Here is a 20,455-nt window from a genome sequence, read left to right as displayed (position 1 = left end):
TGCAGTGATCAGTTGCAGTGCTGATTTTATGGGATATAGCTATTCTGAATCAACTGTTGCATAAAATTTTTCTGATTGAACAGTCATGCCTGGGGAAAAATGGGCACACTTTGAGATTTTTAAGTATGATTAGGAAGGGGGGAATGTTTATGGCATGGGGGAGATAAATCACGTGACTGGAAATCAGAACCAGCTGATGGAAAGAATTTCAGAGTGCACGGAGGTTTTGTAAATTTAAGCTTTTCATGAAACTTTAACCTCAAAATTGAACTGTTTTCAATTTCTTGGGGGTCCGTATATGTGCACCAAAAAAAGGAAAATTGAGCAATATATTTTCTTGTTTACAACTGTGTGTCAGGCAACCATGAATGATGCTTGTTTTTCTGAACGTCTGTATCTCTTTCATTTTAGGATTCGGGGTGGAGATCAGCCATTTGCCCCGATTATTGTCCTAACATGTATGAAGAAATGGAAACATTAGCTAACGTGCTCCAGTCAGATATTGGTCAGGACATGCGTGTTCATAACAGCACATTTCTGTGGTTCATCCCTTTCGTGCAATCCCTCATGGACCTGAAGGATCTGGGTGTGGCTTACATAGTGGAGGTTATTCACCATCTGTACTCTGAAGTCAGAGATGTTCTCAACCAGACAGACGCTGTGTGTGACAAAGTCACTGAGTTTTTCCTTCTGATTTTGGTGTCCGTGATTGAACTGCATAGAAATAAAAAATGTCTACATTTGCTGTGGGTTAGTTCCCAGCAGTGGGTGGAGGCTGTGGTGAAGTGTGCCAAGCTACCGACCACAGCGTTTGCACGGAGTTCCGAGAAGTCATCTGGAAACTGTTCCAAAGGCACAGCAATGATATCATCCCTGTCACTGCATTCAGTGCCCTCCAACTCTGTGCAGCTGGCTTGTGTGCAGCTGATTAGAAGTCTCCTGAAAGAAGGCTATCAGCTTGGGCAGCAGACTCTCTGTAAACGGTTCCAGGATAAACTCAACTTATTCCTGCGAGGGAATTTATCTTTAGGTTGGCAGTTGACTAGTCAGGAAACCCATGAGCTACAGACTTGTTTAAAGCAAATTATTAGGAATATAAAATTCAAAGTACCTCAGTTTAGCACTTCTGTGGATCTGAATCCTGCATGTAAGACGCCTCCTGCATCTTTTAAAGAAGAAAGTGAACAAATAGGGAAGAAGTCTGAAAAAGATGTGCACTGTCTGGAAAATTCCAACTCAACATCTTCTAAAGAACCAATGAAAGCTGATGCATATCAAGTGCAAGAGAGTATTTTGAGCAAAGCAAATAATGCCATAGAAGAGAGTAAAGAGCCATGTTATATAAAAGATTTGAAACTAGAAGGCCACCTCTCAGCTGAGTCATGTTTGAAGCTGAGTAGTAAAAACCTTGCCTGTGAAAGAGTTCAAAATCAAGTTAAAATAAGTACAGGGAAATATAAGTCTGTAAAAGAGAATTCCTCATGTACCCCACAGAATGGTACTTTAAGAAATGGTTCAGAAAAAGTATTTGACAGAGGAATAATAATATCAAGGCGCTTACTGACTGTTTCTAGCACGGATTCTATGGAAAAAGTGTCTGCCTCTAATGAAGACTTCTCTTTAAAGGATGATGATCTTGGCAAAAGCTCAAAAGCAAAATCTAAGACACATAAAGATGGAGTCTGTGCTGAGTTGTCACATGTAATAAAAAAGCAACACAGGAAAAGTATCAGTTTAGAGGAAAACCTGACTGTACCTAGCATTGAGGGTTTCTATTCAAAGAAAGATATAGGAGGTCAGAAAGGAGGTGGAAACATATGCACTCCTTCTTTAGTCCCTAATGGTATTCTGGATGATAAAAATGGAGAACAAAAATCTCAAAGCTGTTTATTGCTGAGAAAGAAGGAAGTAAAGAAAGAAAAGTTAGATATTTTTTCTACCCCTGAAAACAGTTGTCAAGTACAGGAATGTCATGTTGATACCAAAGATTTGGTCGGTCTCACAGAAATGACCAATGCTTTCATGACGAAAGCATCTCCGTTTAAAGAGCCTGTGACTGGACATGAATTGAGAGAGAGGAAAATTAGTAGGCGCATTGATCAATTTTCTTCTATAAGAGAACAGGACCTTAGCAGCAGTCCCCAGCCTGACACCTTAACAGATTCTCAGGTAGATAGAGACCTCCACAAATTATCTTTAATGGCTCAAGCCAGTGTTACTAAGTTCCCATCAGATTCAACTCAAAAAAGTTTATCCCAAATACAAAGAAAAGTAAAAGATGAGAAAAGATGTTTCACAGCAAACCAAAATATCAGGGAAACCTGCCGTGGACAGGTTATTATTATTTCAGATTCCGATGATGATGATGATGAGGAAAGAATCCTGGGTTTGAAGAAACAAATGAAAGAGATCAAAGCATGCATTGAGAAAGAATGTCCAGAGCAACATACTTCAATAGCTAACACAAATGTGGAACAGAAGGTATTAATAAAGGAAGAAAATCCAATGTCCCTTTTGCAGTTTGAGGAATCTGATTCTCAGTTTTTTGAGTTTGAGACTCCATGTGAAGTGTTTTCAGTTTGGCATGATCAGAAACCAGACAAGAATTCAGCTCAAGAGAATGAGAAAAATCCATGCTCGACTCCTGTGGGTGATACTGCAAATGATTTGGGTTATGAGACAGATTATGTATCTGAAGAGGTCATTAAAAAAGTAGTAGAGAACTTTGAAGAGCGCACAAAACCACGTAGTAGTAGTACTTCTGTTGAGGAATTTTGTGAAATTGAAGTTAAAAATCCCAAGAGAAGACGGTATGAAAAACCTATAGCTGAAGATACTCTAAGGCCTTCATCTTCTGTCAAAAATGAGGACCAGTCTGGTATTCTTAACAAGGGGAATCTGAGTAAAAATGATTTTAAAGGTGTAGACCCAAGAGCTACAGTTCCCAGTTCAAGTGTTCAGAGAAACGCTGCGGTTTCCCCAAAGAAGTCTCTTCCAAAGCCTCGCACGTATTCCAGACCTGTCAGGAAAGTTCCAGTGGTTAAAGCTTCTAAGAAATCCCCTTCAGATACCAAGAAAGGACAGAGTAAAAGCTCCCATTACATAAGCTGTAGAACAACTCCTGCTATTGTGCCGCCAAAGAAATTTCGCCAGTGTCCCGAACCAACTTCAACGGTTGAGAAACTTGGCCTGAAAAAGGCTCCTCGTAGGGCGTTTGAATTGTCCCAGCGATCTTTAGAGTGTATAGATCAGCTACGTGACCATGGCAGATCTGTTGGAGTAGTGAATACCCGGAAAAAGACAAAGTTAATTTCTCCTCAGACTCTGTCTGTCAGAAATAATAAGAAACTGCTGACGAGTCAAGACCTTCAGTTGCATAGGCAGATGAGATCCAAATCACAACACAACAGACAAGGACGTTTTGATTGTCGAAGTACAGATAAGACACGAGCAGGGCCATGTGCCGCACAGAGCTCTGCTGTGCCGGTGTCAAGTAAGTCAGATTACAGTCATCACGGAGGAGCCGAGGTGACTGCTAACAATAAGGGAAAACAGTTACTAACATGTCAGTCTTCTGAAACAGAACCCGTGAAAGCAAACCAGTGTAATCCTGTCATGGTAAATGGAAGAACAGCAACAACTGAAGCCATTGTTCCTACCTCAGAGGCCCTGTTAGGCAGAGGTGACCCAACAGTCCATCATTTAGAGGTGGCGACTTTGAAAGAGGGAGAGCCTGAATTCAGCAGTGACATAGAGGAGGAGGATATATTCTTAACACAGCGTGACCCTGAAGACATGGATTTATGTTCACAAATTGAGGGAGAGTATGAGAAACTCATTGAAGTCATTGATGGAAAAGATACCGTGCAGGGAGAGGAAGAGTGTGTGAGGCAGCCTCAGTCGGAATCTTTGAGTAGCACAAAATGTAAGTACAAAGATGGTGTTGAAACTCTGAAAAACCCAGGTGAATACTGCTCAAAACACTCAAAAACTAAAGCCACAGATGAAGATACATTTCGTAAACCTGGCTTGCCTCTGTCTGCATCAAAACGTTCGAGACCTTCCACGACCAAGGTTTTTAGTTCAAGCAGTACTTCACGGATTGCTGGTCTCTCCAAGTCTTTGGAAAGTACCGCATCCCTCCCATCATGTCTGAAAAATAAGTCAAGTGGGGCACAGTCTGTTCTGAAAGGACCACAGCCACCCCTTCTGGTGTCTCTGAAGCCAGTGGCTGAAGTGAAAGGTCTGTGCAGTGTTTTCCCTGCTCAGACTTCAAATAACTCCAACAGGCAAGTTTTGAGAGTTCCATTTGGGGAAAGCAGATCTTTTTTGACTTCCTCTCCAGTAAACATTCTCACGTCGTCACAGTCCATCTCTGATACCTTTGTAAAAGAGGTCTTGAAGTGGAGATACGAGATGTTTGTGAACTTTGATCAGTGTGGGCCCCCGTCGAGTCTGTGTCAGTCCATTGCAAGACGGGTGCCTATCAGGTTTCAAGACTGTGGAGATTATTTCAATGTGTTTTTCCCTTTGATGGTACTGAATACTTTTGAAACAGTAAGTATGTGTTTTAATGGTATACATCCAGATTTTGAAATTGCCTTTTTTTTTTTTTACCATGCTAGGAGAACAGCTAAAATATAACTTGTAAATGTCATGTTGAAAAGACATTATGCCAGACACTGTTCTAGATGCTGGTCATACACAGGAAATATCAATACTTTCCTAATCTCTGCCCTTCTGGAACTTACAGTCCATGGGTGGCAAAGGAGGAAATGTTTTTCAGTGCAAAGGAAACGGAAGACTTCTCAGAGGAGATAGTTATGCATTTAATTATGTTAAAAAAATTTTTTAATTGGAGGATAATTTACGATATTGTGTTAGTTTCTGCCACACATCAACATGACTCTGCCATAAGTATACATATATCCCCTCTCTCTCGAACTGCTCAGCCCATCCCACCCCTCTAGATGTCACAGAGCACTGGGCTGAGCTCCCTGAGTCGCACAGCGAATCCCCCCTGGCTCTCTTACATGTGGCCGTGTGTATGCTTCAGTCCCCCCTGGCTCTCTTACATGTGGCAATATGTATGCTTCAGTTCAGTTTGTCCATCCCTCTCTTTCCCCCACTGTGTCCACAACTCTCTTTATGTTTGTGTCTCCATTACTGCCCTGCAAATAGGTTCATCAGTACCATTTTTCTAGATTCCATATGTATGCATTAATAGTCAATCTTTGTTTTTCTGACTTACTTCACTTTGTATTCCAGGCTCCAAGTTCATCCACCTGATTAGAACTGACTCAGATGCATTCCTTTTTATGGCTGAGTAATATTCCATTGTATATGTACCATAACTTCTTTATTCATTCATCTGTCAGTGGACATTTAGGTTGCTTCCATGTCCTGGCTATTGTAAATAGTGCTGCAATGAACCATGGGGTACATGGGTCTTTTTCAGTTATGGTTTCCTCAGGGTATATGCCTAGTAGTGGGATTGTTGGGTCATGTGAAAGTCTTATTCCTAGTTCTTTAAGGAATCTCCATACTGTTTTCCATAGCGGCTGTATCAATTTCCATTCCCACCCAACAGTGCAAGAGGGTTCCCTTTTCTCCACACCCTCTCCAGCATTTATTATTTGTAGATTTTTTGATAATGGCCATTCTGACCAGTGTGAGGTGATACCTCATTGTAGTTTTGGTTTGCATTTCTCTAATAACAAGCAATGTTGAGCATATTTTCATGTGTTTATTAGCCACCTGTATGTCTTCTTTGGAGAAATGTCTGTTTAGGTCTTTTCTCCCACTGTTTGATTGGGTTGTTTTTGTGCTTTTGAGCTGCTTGTATAATTTGGAGATTAATCCTTTGTCAGTTGTTTCATTTGCAGTTATTTTCTCCCATTCTGAGGATTTGCTTCTTCATTTTGTTTATAGTTTCCTTTGCTATGCAAAACTTTTTAAGTTTAACCTACGTCCCACTTATTTTTGTTTTTATTTTAATTACTCTTGGAGGTGGGTCAAAGAGGATCTTGCTGTGATGTATGTCAAAGAGTGTTTCTCCGAGAGTTTTATAATTTCCTCCAAGAGTTTTATATACATAGGTATACCTGTGGCTGATTCATGTTGATCTTTACCCCGTCTTCTTAATCTCTTCTGCTTCTGTTAGGTCCTTGCTGTTTCTGTCCTTTACTGGGCCCGTGTTTGCATGAAATGTTCCCTTGGCGTCTCCAATTTTCTTGATGAGATCTCTAGCCTTTCCCATTCTGTTGTTTCATTTTGCATTGTTCATTTAAGAAGGCCTTTTCTCTCCTTGTGATTCTCTGGAACTCTGAATTCAGTTGAGTATGTCTTTCCCTTTCTCCCTTGCCTTTTGCTTCTCTTCTTTTCTCAGCTACTTGTAAAGCATTCTCAGGCCACCATCTTGCACTCTTGCATTTCTTTCTTTGGATGGTTTTGGTCATTGCCTCCTGTACAGTGTTACGAACCTCTGTCCATAGTTTTTCAGGCATTCAGTCTACCAGATCTAATCCCTTGAGTCTATTCATTGTCATGACTGTGTAATGATAAGGGATTTGATTTAGGTCATACCTAAATGGCCTAGTGGTTTCCTACTTTCTTCAATTTAAGCTTGAATTTTGCAGTAAGAAGCTCATGATCTGAGCCACAGTCAGCTCCAGGTCCTGTTTTTACTGACTGTATAGAGCTTCTCCATCTTTGGCTACAAAGAACATAATCAGTCTGATTTCATATTGACCATCTCGTGAAATGTCTACATCCATGTGTAGAGTTGTCTCTTGTGTTGTTGGAAAATGGTGTTTGCTGTGACCAGTATGTTCTCTTGACAAAACTGTGTTATCCTTGCCCTGCTTCATTTTGTACTCCAAGGCCAGACTTGCCTGTTATTCTGGGTATCTCTGAACTTTCTACTTTTGCATTCCAATCCCCTGTAATGAAAAGGACATCTTTTATTCTTGTTATTTCTGGGGTGTTCAAGGTCTTCATAGAACTGGTCAGCTTCTTTGACGTCAGTGATTGGGTCATAGACTTGAATTACTATGATGTTGAATGGTTTGCCTTGGAGCTGAACTGTGATCATTTTGTCATTTTTGAGATTGCACCCAAGTATTGCATTTCAGACTCTTTTGTTGACTGTGAGGGCTATTCCATTTCTTCTTAGGGATTCTTGACCACAGTAGTAGCTAAAGTGGTCATCTGAATTAAATTCTCCCATTCATTTTAGTTCACTGATTCCTAAGATATTGATGTTCACTCTTGCCATCTCATGCGTGACCACGTCCAGTTTACCTTGATTCATGGCCTTAACATTCCAGGTTCCTATGCAGTATTGCTCTTTACAGCATCAGACTTGACTTTCACCACTAGACACATCCACAGCTGAGCATTGCTTCCACTTTGACCTAGCCTCTTCTTTCTGGAGCTATTAGTAATTGCCCTTTGCTCTTCCCCAGTAGCACATTGGACACCTTCCAGCCTGGGGAGCTCATCTTCATTTATCGTATTTTTTTGTCTTTTCACATGGAAATCAGTCCTGGGTGTTCATTGGAAGGACGGATGCTGACGCTGAAATTCCAATATTTTGGCCACCTGATGGGAAGAGCTGACTTATTTGAAAAGACCTTGACGTTGGGAAAGATTGAAGGCAGGAGGAGAAGGGGATGGCAGAGAATGAGATGGTTAGATGGCATCACCGACTCAATGGACATGAGTTTGGGTAAATTCCGGGAGTTGGTAATGGACCAGGGAGGCCTGGTGTGCTTTGGTGCGTGGGGTCACAGAGTTGAACACGACTGAGCGACTGAACTGTCCATGGGGTTCTCCAGGCAAGAATACTGGAGTGTGTTGCCATTTCCTTCTCCAGTGGACCATGGTTTGTCAGAACTCTTGACTCAGATCTGTCTCTCTTGGGTGGCCCTGCACAGCATGTCTAATGGCTTCATTTAGTTACATAAGCTCCTTTACCACAACAAGGCTGTGATCCATGAAGAGGCCAGTAATGTTGTCTGCCAGAGGTTCACATAAAAAGAGCTGTTAATAGAACTGTTGATGATGAAAGGATTTGTTGTTGTTCAGTCGCTCAGTCAGGCAGTCACGTCCAACTCGTTGCAACCCCAGAATAGTATGCCAGGCTTCCCTGTCCTTCACTATCTCTCAGAGATTGCTCAGATTCATGTCCATTGAATCAGTGATGCCATCCAACCATCTCATCTCCTTGTCACCCCCTTCTCCTCTTGCCCCCAGTCTTTCCCAGCATCAGTGTCTTTTCTGGTGAGTCAGCTGTTCACATCAGGTGGCCAGAGTATTGCAGTTTTAGCTTCAGCATGTTAACTGTACATGCTACTATTTTTTATTTGTTACCCTTGTTGTTTATTCCTGTTTTTATTGTCCCTGCTCTTGTGGTTTTAATTGAGCATTTTATATAATTTTATTGTCTATCCTTAGAATATCAACAAAATTTTTTTTAGTGATTGCCTTAGAGCTTGCAGTATATATTTACAACCAAGTCTGTGTTCAGATAACACTTCATGGATAGTGTGTCTACCTTACAGTAACAAAATATTCCTGATTTTTCCTTGTCATCCAATGTATCATTGCTGTCATTTGTTTCACATACACATAGGCCTCCGTTAACAAACACACACGCACATACATAAGCATCCATAGCTTAATATGTTGTTGCTATTATTTTGAATAAGCTGTTATCTGTTACATGTATTAAACATAAGAAAGGTTTTAATTTTGCCTTCACATATTCATTCTCTGATGGTCTTCCTTTGTTTATGTAGATTTGAGTTCTGACCTATTTAATTTTCCTTCTCTTTGAAGATCTTGTAACTTTTCTTGCAAGTTAGGTGCAATGGTGACAAATGCCCTCAGATTCTGTGTGAGAAGATCCTTGTTTCCCCCCACTTGTAAAGGATGATTTTGCCGGATTCAGAATTCTAGGTCGGTAGGTTTTTTTCTCTTTATTTCTCCCTCACTTGTAAAGGATAATTTTGCCGGATTCAGAATTCTAGGTTGGTAGGTTTTTTTCTCTCAGCCATCTTAAATGTTTCACTCGCTTGCATTTTTCTGCAGAGAAGTCGGATGTAGTTCTTAATCTTCTCTGCTATAGATAGGGTGGTTTTTTCCTCACTGGCTCAAGATTTTTTTCTATCTTTAGTATTTCACATTCCTAAAGTGTGAATATGATACAGTATGATTCCTAAAGGTGTAGTTTCTGGCGTTTATTCTGCTTGCTCTCTGGGCTTCCTGGATCTGTGATTTGGGGTCTGATATTAATTTTGGAAAACTGAGTTGTCATTGTCTCAGGTACTGCTTCTTCCCCACCCCTGCTCCTTCTCATATCCCCATTATGTGTATGCTGTGCCTTTTGGCGTTGTGGCACCGTCATTGGATATTCTGGGATGTGGCTTTTTTCCTCATTTTCTTTTTGTTTCTCAGCTTTGGTAGTTTCTGTTGCTGCATCCTAAATCCCAGAGATTCTTTCCTCAGCAGTGCCCATCGTTCTAATGAGCCCAGTAGAGGCATCCTTCATTTCTGTTAGTGTTTTTAATCTCTAGCCTTTCCTTTGGGATCTTTTTCAAAATTGACATCTCATTCATTACTTTATCCACCTGTTAGTTCATAGGGTACTTTTTCCTTTAAAGTTAGTATATAAATTAGTAGGTTTTAATTTTTGAAAAATTGTTGGTCTGACAATTCCCATATTCCTGCTATATCTGACTAGTTTTGATGCTTGTTCAGTCTCTTCAAACTGTGTTTTTGCGTTTGAGAATGCAGTTATTTTTTGTTGTAAGGTGGATTTGATCTACTAAGTAAAAAGAACAGTAAACAGACATTTATTAAAGAGTACTGAGGTGTGGGGGAAGGGAGAGCACGCCACAGTCCTGTGGTAAGCTGTCAGTCTTCTCTGTTTTTTGGCTGTGTTGAGTCTTCGTTGCTGCTCGGGCTTTTCTCTAGCTGTGGCGAGTGGGGGCTGCTCTCTGGTTGTGGTGCAGGGGCTTCTCTTACTCAGAGCAGGAGTTGTAGTGGGTGTTGCAGTTCCTGGGCTCTAGAGCACAGGTTCAGTAGTTGTGGTGCAAACACTTAGTTGCTCCCTGTCATGTGGAATCTTCCTGGATCAGGGATCTAACCCATGTCTCCTGCATTGGCAGCGGGAATTTTTTTTTACCACTAAGCCACCAGGGAAGCCCAGATGTCAGTCTTTTAGTGAGCCTTTGCCTCTGGCTTTCACACTTATGCATCTTGGTTTCTCCCTGCCTCCTCAGGTGAGACAGGATGACTAGAATGATCTGGAGTAGGTTTTCTTCCCCTAAGTAGGTTAGGCTCTGATAAAAGCCTAGCAAAGTTCAGTTCAGTTCAGTTGCTTAGTTGTCTCCGACTCTGACCCCCATGGACTGCAGCACACCAGGCTCCCCTGGCCATCATCAACTCCTGTAGCATGCTCAGACTGATGTCCATCAGGTTGGTGATGCCATCCAGGCATCTCACCCATTGTCATCCAGCAAGTTTGGCTCTGGTAAAATAGTTTTTGTATAGATCAAAGCCGTGTTAAGAAGGTTAGAATGGAGGTGGGAGGGAGGCTGAAGAAGGAGGGGATATATATTTAATAGATGATTCAGGTGGTTATACAGCAGAAATCACCACAACATTGTAAAGCAATTATCCTCCAGTGAAAAAAATTTTTTAAAAGGTCAGAATACTCTGTATTTTAAAATGGTTCTAAAATTCCTAACCCTCAACACTGCTATATCCACTCCCCCTCCCCCACCAAAGGACACAGGGAATTTTCTTCTACATTTACTGTGGGGGCCTATTAGAACTCCTAGATGTGAAACTCAGTAGAAGAGTGTGAGATGTCCCTTATGACTGGGTCGCCCTAGGGTTTTTAAGCGTTCAGAGTCGTTTATACTGAGCCTCCAACAGTTTGCCAAATCCAGTTCAGGTTTTCTTCCTGGCATGGAGGTTTCTGCTTAAGGGTTTCTGCTCTGATAAGTCTTGATTGTCTGTATCCACCTTTTTGTCTCTGTATACTTATTAGGATGGACTGGTGATTTTTAAGTTCCATACATGCCAAGCTGGAAACCAGAAGTCCCAAGTTAATTTTTACTATTTCTGTCACCTGGGATTTCTAGGTTCTGGATTTTATTGTTGCTTACTTTGGAAAAATTTTCAGATGTTTTTGCTTTCTTAATTTGCCTTTTTTTGCTTTGCTAAGGTGGCACAGGAATGGATCAGCTCTCCAAACAAAGAGAAATTCCATCAGTTGCATTTACGAAAATTTCCTGGTGATTATAAAAAATACTGGGAGTTTGTGGGTAAGTTCTTTCTTAAGTAACTTGCACTGTGTCATGTAATGATTGGAGAGATTTCTTTTGAGGGAACAGGATAATTGTATTTTCTGGGATATAGTTTTCCTAATTTGAATCTTACGTAGACTATGTTTAAAGTCTTACTTAATGAGGATAATTAGTAGTGCATATATTACTGCTAGACTTGCTCCTCATCTGTGTGTAAAGTGTGGGGAGGTGGTGAGGGGGTAGGGTTATTTTACCTATTTTGTGACTTTTTTTATTTACTTACCTCAGCAAATATTTATTGACTGTGTATTGCCTGATAGTGTGTGATTCTAGATGCCAGATATGTAGCTGGGATTAGAACATAAAATTCTGCCTTCACAAAGCTTACATTTGACTTATTTTCACTTGATCTGTTGTAAATGTCTTTTCAGTATTTGTAATTATTGTTAGCATGTTCTATAGTTCTGTTTAACCAGTTTCTAGTTAGATATGTATATTGTTTATGGTTTCTCACTATTACACTGAATAAATCCTTTTGCCTGGATCACAGTGTATGCATTTTTAATCGCCAGTCTAGGTTCGATGCAGGATACAGGATGCTTGGGGCTGGTGCACTGGGATGACCCAGAGAGATGGTATGGGGAGGGAGGTGGGAGGTGGGGTTCAGGATTGGGAACACGTGTATACCCGTGGTGGATTCATGTTGATGTATGGCAAAACCAATACAGTATTGTAAAGTAAAATAAAGTAAAATTAAAAAAAAAAAAAAAGACTTGATTCATATTGCCTCTGTCTACCAAAAAGAATTCCATTATCACGTCTAACATAAGAACATAAGAATGTATCTCTCCTCATTTGCTAGTTTAAACTTTTCCCCAGTTTTACATGGGAACTGTATCTCATTTGAGATTATACATTTTGTCCCCAAGTCTTTAGTGGTCCTTTAAATTCTTGGGGGTCAGAAACGGTCACATAATTGTCTCTGCATACCATTTGTCATTTTTCTGTTAGGAAGTTTGTTTTCTTCTTATTTGTGTGCATTTGTTGTAACTTTTTTTTTTAGTTCCATTATTTGCGTTCATTTTCACGTTTGGTTTGTGAGGCAGTTTTTATCTGCTTATGTTCATAAACTTTACTGTTCAAATTTTGGTTTTAGAAATTAAATAGTTTCATATTTTCTTGTAGTAATTTTATATTTTTAATATTTAAGTAGCTGATTTATCTGCCATTTATCTTGATTGTATGATAGAATCACAGTCTTTTCTCTTATTTCTGACTTCTTTCATTTAACGTGTGTAATTCATCAATTTTGTTTGTATCTTTAGTATTTGTTTTCATTGCTGTGGTATTATTTCAGTGTATAACTACATCACAGTTTTACCGTTGATGGAGATTGTTATTTTATTTTTTGGTCAAGTCATGTGGATTGTCCTAACCACTGGACCACCAGGGAGTTTCCATTAATGGGGGTTTTTTCTATCAGTTTTGGTCTGTGTATCAGGAGTTCACAAGCCCAACCCCAGGTTCAGAGATTCACTAGGACAACTCACAGGAATTATATTCACAGCATGGCTGTGACTTCTTACTGTGAAAGGATACAAAACAAAATTAGCAAAGGGGACTAAGCACATGGGTGAAGTCTAAAGCAGACCAGGAGCAACCTTCAAGAGTCCTTTCCCAGTGGAGTCACACAACAGGCACGTAATTGTCCCACTAGTGAGGTGTGACGGTACATGTGGCATGTTACCTACCAGGGAACCTGAGGGGCTCAGTGCCTGCAGCACCCTCTGCCCATTCCAGATTCATCACTTTCCCGAAGCAAAGTGGGTGTCTGACATAAACCACAGAGAACGAATTTGGCCAACAGGTTAGATGCCGTGCACCATTGTCATCAGTGAATGAGAACTGTCTGGACATGCAAGTTCTCAGAAGCCAATGAAGGGGCAACGTGTAAGCTTTCTAAGGACAGAAGCCTCAGGCCTGCTCTGTTAGTAACTCTTCACGCACAGCATGTTATGGATAATGCCACTGTGGTCAGTCACGTGTCTCTGGTGTCATGTGAAGGCATTTTTGTATTCTTGTCTCCTGAGATGAGTTGTATGAGTTCAACTGAAGTAGATAATGCCAAGCCAGTTTCTACAGAAATTATGCACCCCCACCAGTGTATGGAAGTCACATTGTTCCATGTTTATAGAGACACATTTGTATTGATTGTGCTATTAATTTAACCTGTTACAGTGTGCATACTGATGGCCATTTGTGGTTTTATTTTGCTATAATGAACTTGAGCCCCTTTTCATATACTTGGTAGATGCTTAAGTAACCTCTTTGGGGAAGCCAAAAGACTTGTTCATTTTCTGTTCATTTTCTTACTGATTTGTAGCAAGTTCTTTGTATAATTTGGATATAAACCATTCTCCCACTTTGGCTTGCATTATGACTCTCCTAGAGATGTCTTTAAAATTCTTGTTTAGAATTTATTTTTAACATAACAGACACATTTGTGTATTTTTTTATGGAATGTTCTATGACTCATTGAAGAAACCTTTCCCTGCTGCAGGTCATAAATATATTAACATCTAGAACTGGAGCCAGCAAACAACAGCTTGCACATCTACCCTATATCCTGTTTTTATATTGCCCTAGAGTAACGTTTTTATAATAATTTTTTAAAGGTTTTGAAAAAAAGATGGTGGTGATGAATATGCAGCAGATTCCATATGCCTGCAAAGAAAAATCTGTCTCTTTACAGAAAGTTTACCAATCCCTTTTCTAGAGGCTTCACTGTTTTGTCAACCTGGAATTGATTTTGCGCATGAGTAAGATGTAGGGGCCATGTTTCATTTTTTTCCCCTAATGGAGATGTAATTATCCCACTACTGTTAATTGAAAAGACTATCCTTTCTTCATGGTCTGTAGTGCCGTGCTTGCCATAAATCTAGTGGCTGTTTAATGCACTGATATTTTCTGGACGCCTTTCTCTATTGGATCATTTGCCTACCTCACTGCCCATGTCACGTTGGTTGATTAGTTAAGCTTTAGAAAAAGTTTCAGTAAACAAGTCCTCTTAGCTTGTTTTGCCTTATGAGTACATTGGCTATTCTTGTCCCTTTGCATTCCTGTGTAAGTTTTAGAGGAAAAAAATGTTGAAGTTTGTTGAGAATTGGCAAAGTTGGGACTAAACTTTTTAATTAGAGCTTGCTGTTTTCCCAGCCCCATTTATTTTACTGCTGTCCTTTCCCCTTGTTTGAAATGCCACCAGTAGGCTCAAAATGCTTCTATATACTTGGATTTGTTTCCAGGTTTTCACTGGGGATTTTGAAAGTAGAGCACAAAAGTGAGAATTTTTTGATTAAAAACTAAGGTAAGTTTCAAGGAAAGGAAATTTATTAACTCCTTTTGAATATTATGACTTCATCTATTTTGGTGTTGTAGCAGTAAATTTTTAAGAAAAACTTTATAATACTCTGTGATCAATATTTGAAAATGCCCACTGGCTTTCAAAGTCTACCAGCGCTGTCTACTTGCTTGAACTCTTAGTACAAGGGTTTAATATCCCTTTAGTTAATCTTATGTAAATTTATTCTGTTAGAATAAATGCTGACTTCTTACTGTTTTACAGTTTATCTTGAGGAAAGTGAACTAGCTAAACAGCTTCATCCAAGGGAAAATGATTTGGTGTTTTTGGTTCCTGAAAGACTCAATGAGGAGAAGAAAGATTTAGAGTGGAGTCACCTGGAGGATGCCTGTGAATATTACTGTGGCTATGTTCATAAATTCCGCCGTACTTCAGTCAGTGAGTACCTCGTGAGACTGTAGAGACGTCTGTCTGAAACTCGTCTTCTCATTTCCTTCTAGATTAGGCTTTACCAGCCATGTATTTGCTGTACATTTAGCTGGTGTACATTTAACAGACTTGTGTTTGTGAGGTTGATGATTTACCTTTCTGAGACCTCTTTTAGATTTTCTAGACTCAGCTGGAAAAAGCCCAGTGTTTCTTGCTTTAGACTTCAGATTTAAAAGCTTTCTTTTGTAATGTCTTCTCCTTCTAGTAAATTCCTTCATCTATCAGTGTTTGTTATAAAACAGACAATTTGCAAGCCATCTGTTTGTTAAATCACATTCCAGCTTTGGTTTTCTGGCTAATGATTAATGAGCAGACCAAAGATGTAACTAACTGTAAGGTACCTTGAGGGCTTTACTGTTTCTGTCACTCTCCTCCATTGTGTTGTGGGGGCTTCTCTCCCTAAGGGAGCATAACAGAAATAATGTTAGCTTGAATTTAAGGAGTACCAACTCTGTGCCACACGGTGTGCCCTGTCCTTCCTGTGCACGTTGACTGTCTTTTTCCCAGAGCCCTGCAAAGCAGAACTAGCTATTCCTGCTTATTGGGATATCAGAGGTCGGGATGTGGAATAACTTATCCAAGGTCACCCTCAGTATTAAATGGTAGGTTCAGAATTAAAACCTAATTTTATTTGACTGCGAAGTCCACATTCTCTATATATGCCAAGCTGCCCTTTTGACATTGCTGCTTTTTTTAGTCTCTCTTATGTGAAGAGAATATGATTTCATTATTCCTTCACCTTTTTGCATTACATCTTATAAACAGCAACAGAGCTGTTGGAGTTCAGCCGTGTGCCGCGTTGTAACTGGTGTGCTGTGTTGACTCTCCTGTGAGCGCAGCTCAGCTTTTCATGTAGGATGCGTGTAGAAGAGGAGCTGTGGGGATACATAGCTTTGTCTGTGCTTTTGACTCCGACAGGTGGCTACATTTGCCAGAGTTCTGTTTCAAAGGTGGCCTCCTTCCCTGAGCTCTTCATGTATCTAATACTCTGCCATCTCTATTTGGAAATTATTAGACATTTAAAATCTGCTCCAAAAAGAAACGCTTGATTTACTGCCTGATGTGCTGTCGCTTCAGCTTTTCCCATCATCGCATGCAGTACGTCCATTCTCCCAGTTACTCAGCCCCAAACCTCAGAGTCAGGCTTGAGTCTTTCTCTCCCTCACAGGCTCCAACCAAGTCATCAGGAAGTCCTGTTAACTGGCCCATCCTTTGCAGTGTATCCTCCATCCTGGCCCCACCTCTCCCACTACATTCTGGCCCACAGGACCGTTCACTTTCACCTGGATTCACCTGGATTAAGTGGTCATTTTGCTTTTCCCATTGTAGTGCATTCTTCATTCACTGTAAGTGATTCTTTTAATGTGGGCATTAGGGCAGTTCCCTTCCCTACACAGAGCTGTCCTGTAGCCCTTGACCTGACTCAGAATCATTACTGCAGAGCCCTGTGAAGAGTAGCCACCAGTGCTTTCTCAGGCTTTGAGCTCGCTTCCTCCCGGCACACCAGCCTTTTCTCTGTTCCTCAATAATCCAGGCACCCTGCTGCCTTTGCGGTTGCTGATTCTCTGCCTGTAACATAGTTTTCCAGTTACCAACATGTCATCTTAACAGGAAGGTCTTTTCCATGCCCAAATGTCATCTTACCAGGAAGGTCTTCCCTGACTCTCTTGTCTGCATAACACTCCCTTACATCCCTCTTCACTTCCTCATCCCCCTCCTCTGCATTCTTCATACTACTTACCATCACCTGGCATGTTTATTTGATTATCTGCCTCCTCCTCCTAAAAAAAAAGCCTCCCGAGGATAGGAATGTTGCCTGGTTTGTAGGAGCCATTCAGTCGATAAATAGTCATTTACCTTCACTGAGTAAATTATTTGAATGATGTGGAGAAAACATGTTATAAAACACTTTGTTCTGAATAACCTTTTTAACTGGACACCTTGCATTCACTGGTAACCGAGATTGCTTTTTCTCTGTCTTGGTAACAGTGCATAATGGGAAATCTGAGTGTTTGGTTTCCATCCAGACTCAAGATAATTTACCAGTCAATTTAAATGAACTCGTGAAATGCTTTGTAATCAGCTCTCTGGTGACTACACAAAGGAAGTTGAAAGCCATGTCTTTGCTGAGTGGTCGGAACCAACTGGCCAGAGCCATTCTGAATCCAAACCCCATGGACTTCTGTACAAAAGATTTACTAACTACAACATCTGAGAGAATTGTGAGTGATGACCATTTGATACAGGGAAAGTCAGAACATTTCACGTCACGACGTTAAAGCATCATGTTCCTTTTGTCCACAGCAAAGACTTACTAGTCACAGTGTATGCCCAGTGACATGCTTAGTGCCTAGTCTTCTTTAATGCTGTAAAGTATGTCTTTGTGTTAGTTAGCTTACCTCAGGAAGAAGGTAGAGTGCAATAAGGAATTGAAAACACGCTTGAAGAACAACATTAAAATGTTAGGTGAACATCCTGCTTAACTTGTTAGGTGGTTAAAATGCAGAAGTAAGTAGGAATAGGTTTAATGGAATGAATTTTGCATTTGAATGACCAGTGGAGCTTTTGGTACTGTTGCCAGTTTGAAGACGAGGTTATTGTATTGTGTGAACGGATATTTCTCATTATAAAATTGTGTATAAGTTCCAGGAAGTTAACACAGAGACTTGTGTTTTCTGTCAATTCTCACCTTCTAAGGGATCCTGTAAAGGGATTTATATAAAAATCGGTGGAGGCTGAAGTCCAGAGAGGTAAGTTTGGAGACACAGCTTGAGAGTGAACTGAGGTGTAGACGCGGAGCTGAGCCAAGATCTGTGCTCTTCCCACTCTCGTCACTTGTGTTAGGAAAGAAAGTCTTGGAATGGTTTTGCTGTCAAGGGAGAGAATTGACTAAAATGGGAAGAAAGCGAGGAAGTTGCCCAGTCATGTCCAACTCTTTGCGACCCCGTGGACTGTAGCCTGTCAGGCTCCTCTGTCCATGGGACTTTCCAGGCAAGAGTGCTGGAGTGGATTGCCATTTCCTTCTCCAGGGGATCTTCCTGACTCAGGAATTGAACCCCAGTCTCCTACATTGCAGGCAGACGCTTTACCGTCTGAGCCACCAGGAAGATCAGAAAATGGGAAGAATCAGAATAAATAAAAAGAAGAGTACAAAACTAGTTTGTGATCTTTATAAGAATCACAAATAAAAATATTGTTTTATTTATAGATGGACTGAAGCCTGTAGACACTTATAAGTGACTCTTTCCAGTAGTGAATGTGCTTCTTAGATTAAAGGTCATTTCGGAGTCTTCCTGATCATAAAGCTTCTGTTTGATGAAGGACAGGAGCAGTTCACACAGATTTTTCCACTGTCTTGCTTTCCTGGGCCACCACAGGAAGAAAAAGTAATTCTCACTAATGTCTTTCATATAGGTTGCCTACTTAAAAGATTTCAATGAAGACCAGAAGAAAGCGATAGAAACTGCATATGCCATGGTGAAACACTCCCCATCAGTTGCCAAGATCTGTCTGATTCATGGACCACCTGGAACAGGAAAATCAAAAACCATTGTTGGCATCCTGTACCGCCTGCTGACCGAGGTAAAGTGTTTGTGAGGGCAGCAGCGTTCTTAATTGAATATATCATTTCATGTCACTAGATTTAACTAATGTGTGAATAAGTGCTAAAGTGCCTTTTCCCCCTTCACTTTTGTGTATCTTTTGATACTGTGTGGAACCGTACCAGATAAAGGGGTAGCAGAGATGGAGAAGGCTATAAGAAATAAAAAGGCAGGAGATATTATCTTGTGTGCAATCACTCCTGAGGGCTAGAATGGTCTTCTGGATTTGTTAGTGGTCGTAGCTGATACCAGGAGACCATCCTGGATGTATCTATCCCTGGGCTGCATTTTGGTTGGATTGGGTATTGAATAAAATCAGTGGATAATAAGGTAAGGCTCAGAAAAGTTAACGATAAAATTTTATGCCAGAGTAATTTTTTTTTTAACTTTTTATTTTGTATTAGAGTGGAGCAGTTCACAGTAATTTTAGTTTCAGTGTAAGATGCAAGAGTGAACGTTGACATTCTAGGAACCAGCGAACTAAACTGGACTGGAATGGGTGAATTTAACTCAGGTGACCATTATATCTACTGCTGTGGGCAGGAATCCCTTAGAAGAAATGGAGTAGCCATCATGGTCAACAAGAGTCTGAAATGTACTTTGATGCAGTCTCAAAAATGACAGCATGATCTCTGTTGGTTTCCAAGGCAAACCATTTAATATCACAGTAATCCAAGTCTATGCTCCAACCAGTAGTGCTGAAGAAGCTAAAGTTGAATGGTTCTATGAAGACCTACAAGACCTTTTAGAACTAACACCTCCAAAAAGATGTCCTTTTCATTATAGGGGACTGGAATGCTAAAGTAGGAAGTCAAACACCTGGGGTAACAGGCAAATTTGGTCTTGGAATACGGAATGAAGCAGGCAAAGGCTAATAGAGTTTTGCCAAGAGAACGCACTGGTCTTAGCAAACACCCTCTACCAACAACACAAGACAAGACTCTACACGTGGACATCACCAGGTGGTCAGGACCAAAATCAGATTGATTATATTCTTTGCAGCCAAAGATGGAGAAGCTCTATAGAGTCAGCAAAAACAAGACCGGGAGCTGACTGTGGCTCAGATCATGAACTCCTTATGCCAAATTCAGACTTAAATTGAAGAAAGTAGGGAAAATCACTAGACCATTCAGGTATGACCTAAGTCAAATCCCTTATGATTATACCAGAGAAGGCGATGGCACCCCACTCCAGTACTCTTGCCTGGAAAATCCCATGGACAGAGGAGCCTGGTAGGCTGTGGTCCATGGGGTTGCGAAGAGTCGGACATGACTGAGCGACTTCCCTTTCACTTTTCACTTTGATGCATTGGAGAAGGAAATGGCAACCCATTCCAGTGTCTTGCCTGGAGAATCCCAGGGACGGGGGATCCTGGTGGGCTGCCGTCTATGGGGTCACACAGAGTCTGACACGACTGAAGTGACTTAGCAGCAGCAGTAGTATGATTATACAGTGGAAGTGAGAAACGGATCTAAGGGACTAGATCTGTCGAGTTGCCTGACGAACTATGGACAGAGGTTCATGACGTTGTACAGGAGACAGGGTTCAAGACCATCCCAATTGAAAAGAAATGCAAAAAAGCAAAATGGCTGTTTGGGGAGGCCCTACAAATAGCTGTGAAAAGAAGAGAAGTGAAAAGCAAAAGAGAAAAGGAAAGATAAGCATCTGAATGCAGAGTTCCAAAGAAT

The 20,455-nt window shown here is 40.7% G+C and overlaps 1 protein-coding gene across 1 annotated transcript in view; it reads left to right on the top strand.

Annotated features, from left to right (window-relative positions):
• The window catches only part of SETX (senataxin), an 82,422-nt gene that overhangs the window by 37,111 nt on the left and 24,856 nt on the right, over positions 1-20,455 (top strand). Inside the window, exons 11-15 of the mRNA XM_052647913.1 lie at positions 412-4,557; positions 11,237-11,336; positions 14,941-15,114; positions 17,155-17,387; positions 18,580-18,747. Coding sequence (XP_052503873.1) covers positions 412-4,557; positions 11,237-11,336; positions 14,941-15,114; positions 17,155-17,387; positions 18,580-18,747 — 4,821 coding nt within the window. The remainder of the gene's footprint in view (positions 1-411; positions 4,558-11,236; positions 11,337-14,940; positions 15,115-17,154; positions 17,388-18,579; positions 18,748-20,455) is intronic.

Source organism: Budorcas taxicolor, chromosome 11 (assembly GCF_023091745.1).
Source record: "Budorcas taxicolor isolate Tak-1 chromosome 11, Takin1.1, whole genome shotgun sequence".
In the NCBI taxonomy this organism is placed as follows: Eukaryota; Metazoa; Chordata; class Mammalia; order Artiodactyla; family Bovidae; genus Budorcas; species Budorcas taxicolor.
Note: the sequence above shows the minus strand (reverse complement) of the source record. Positions and strands in the feature narration are given on the sequence as shown.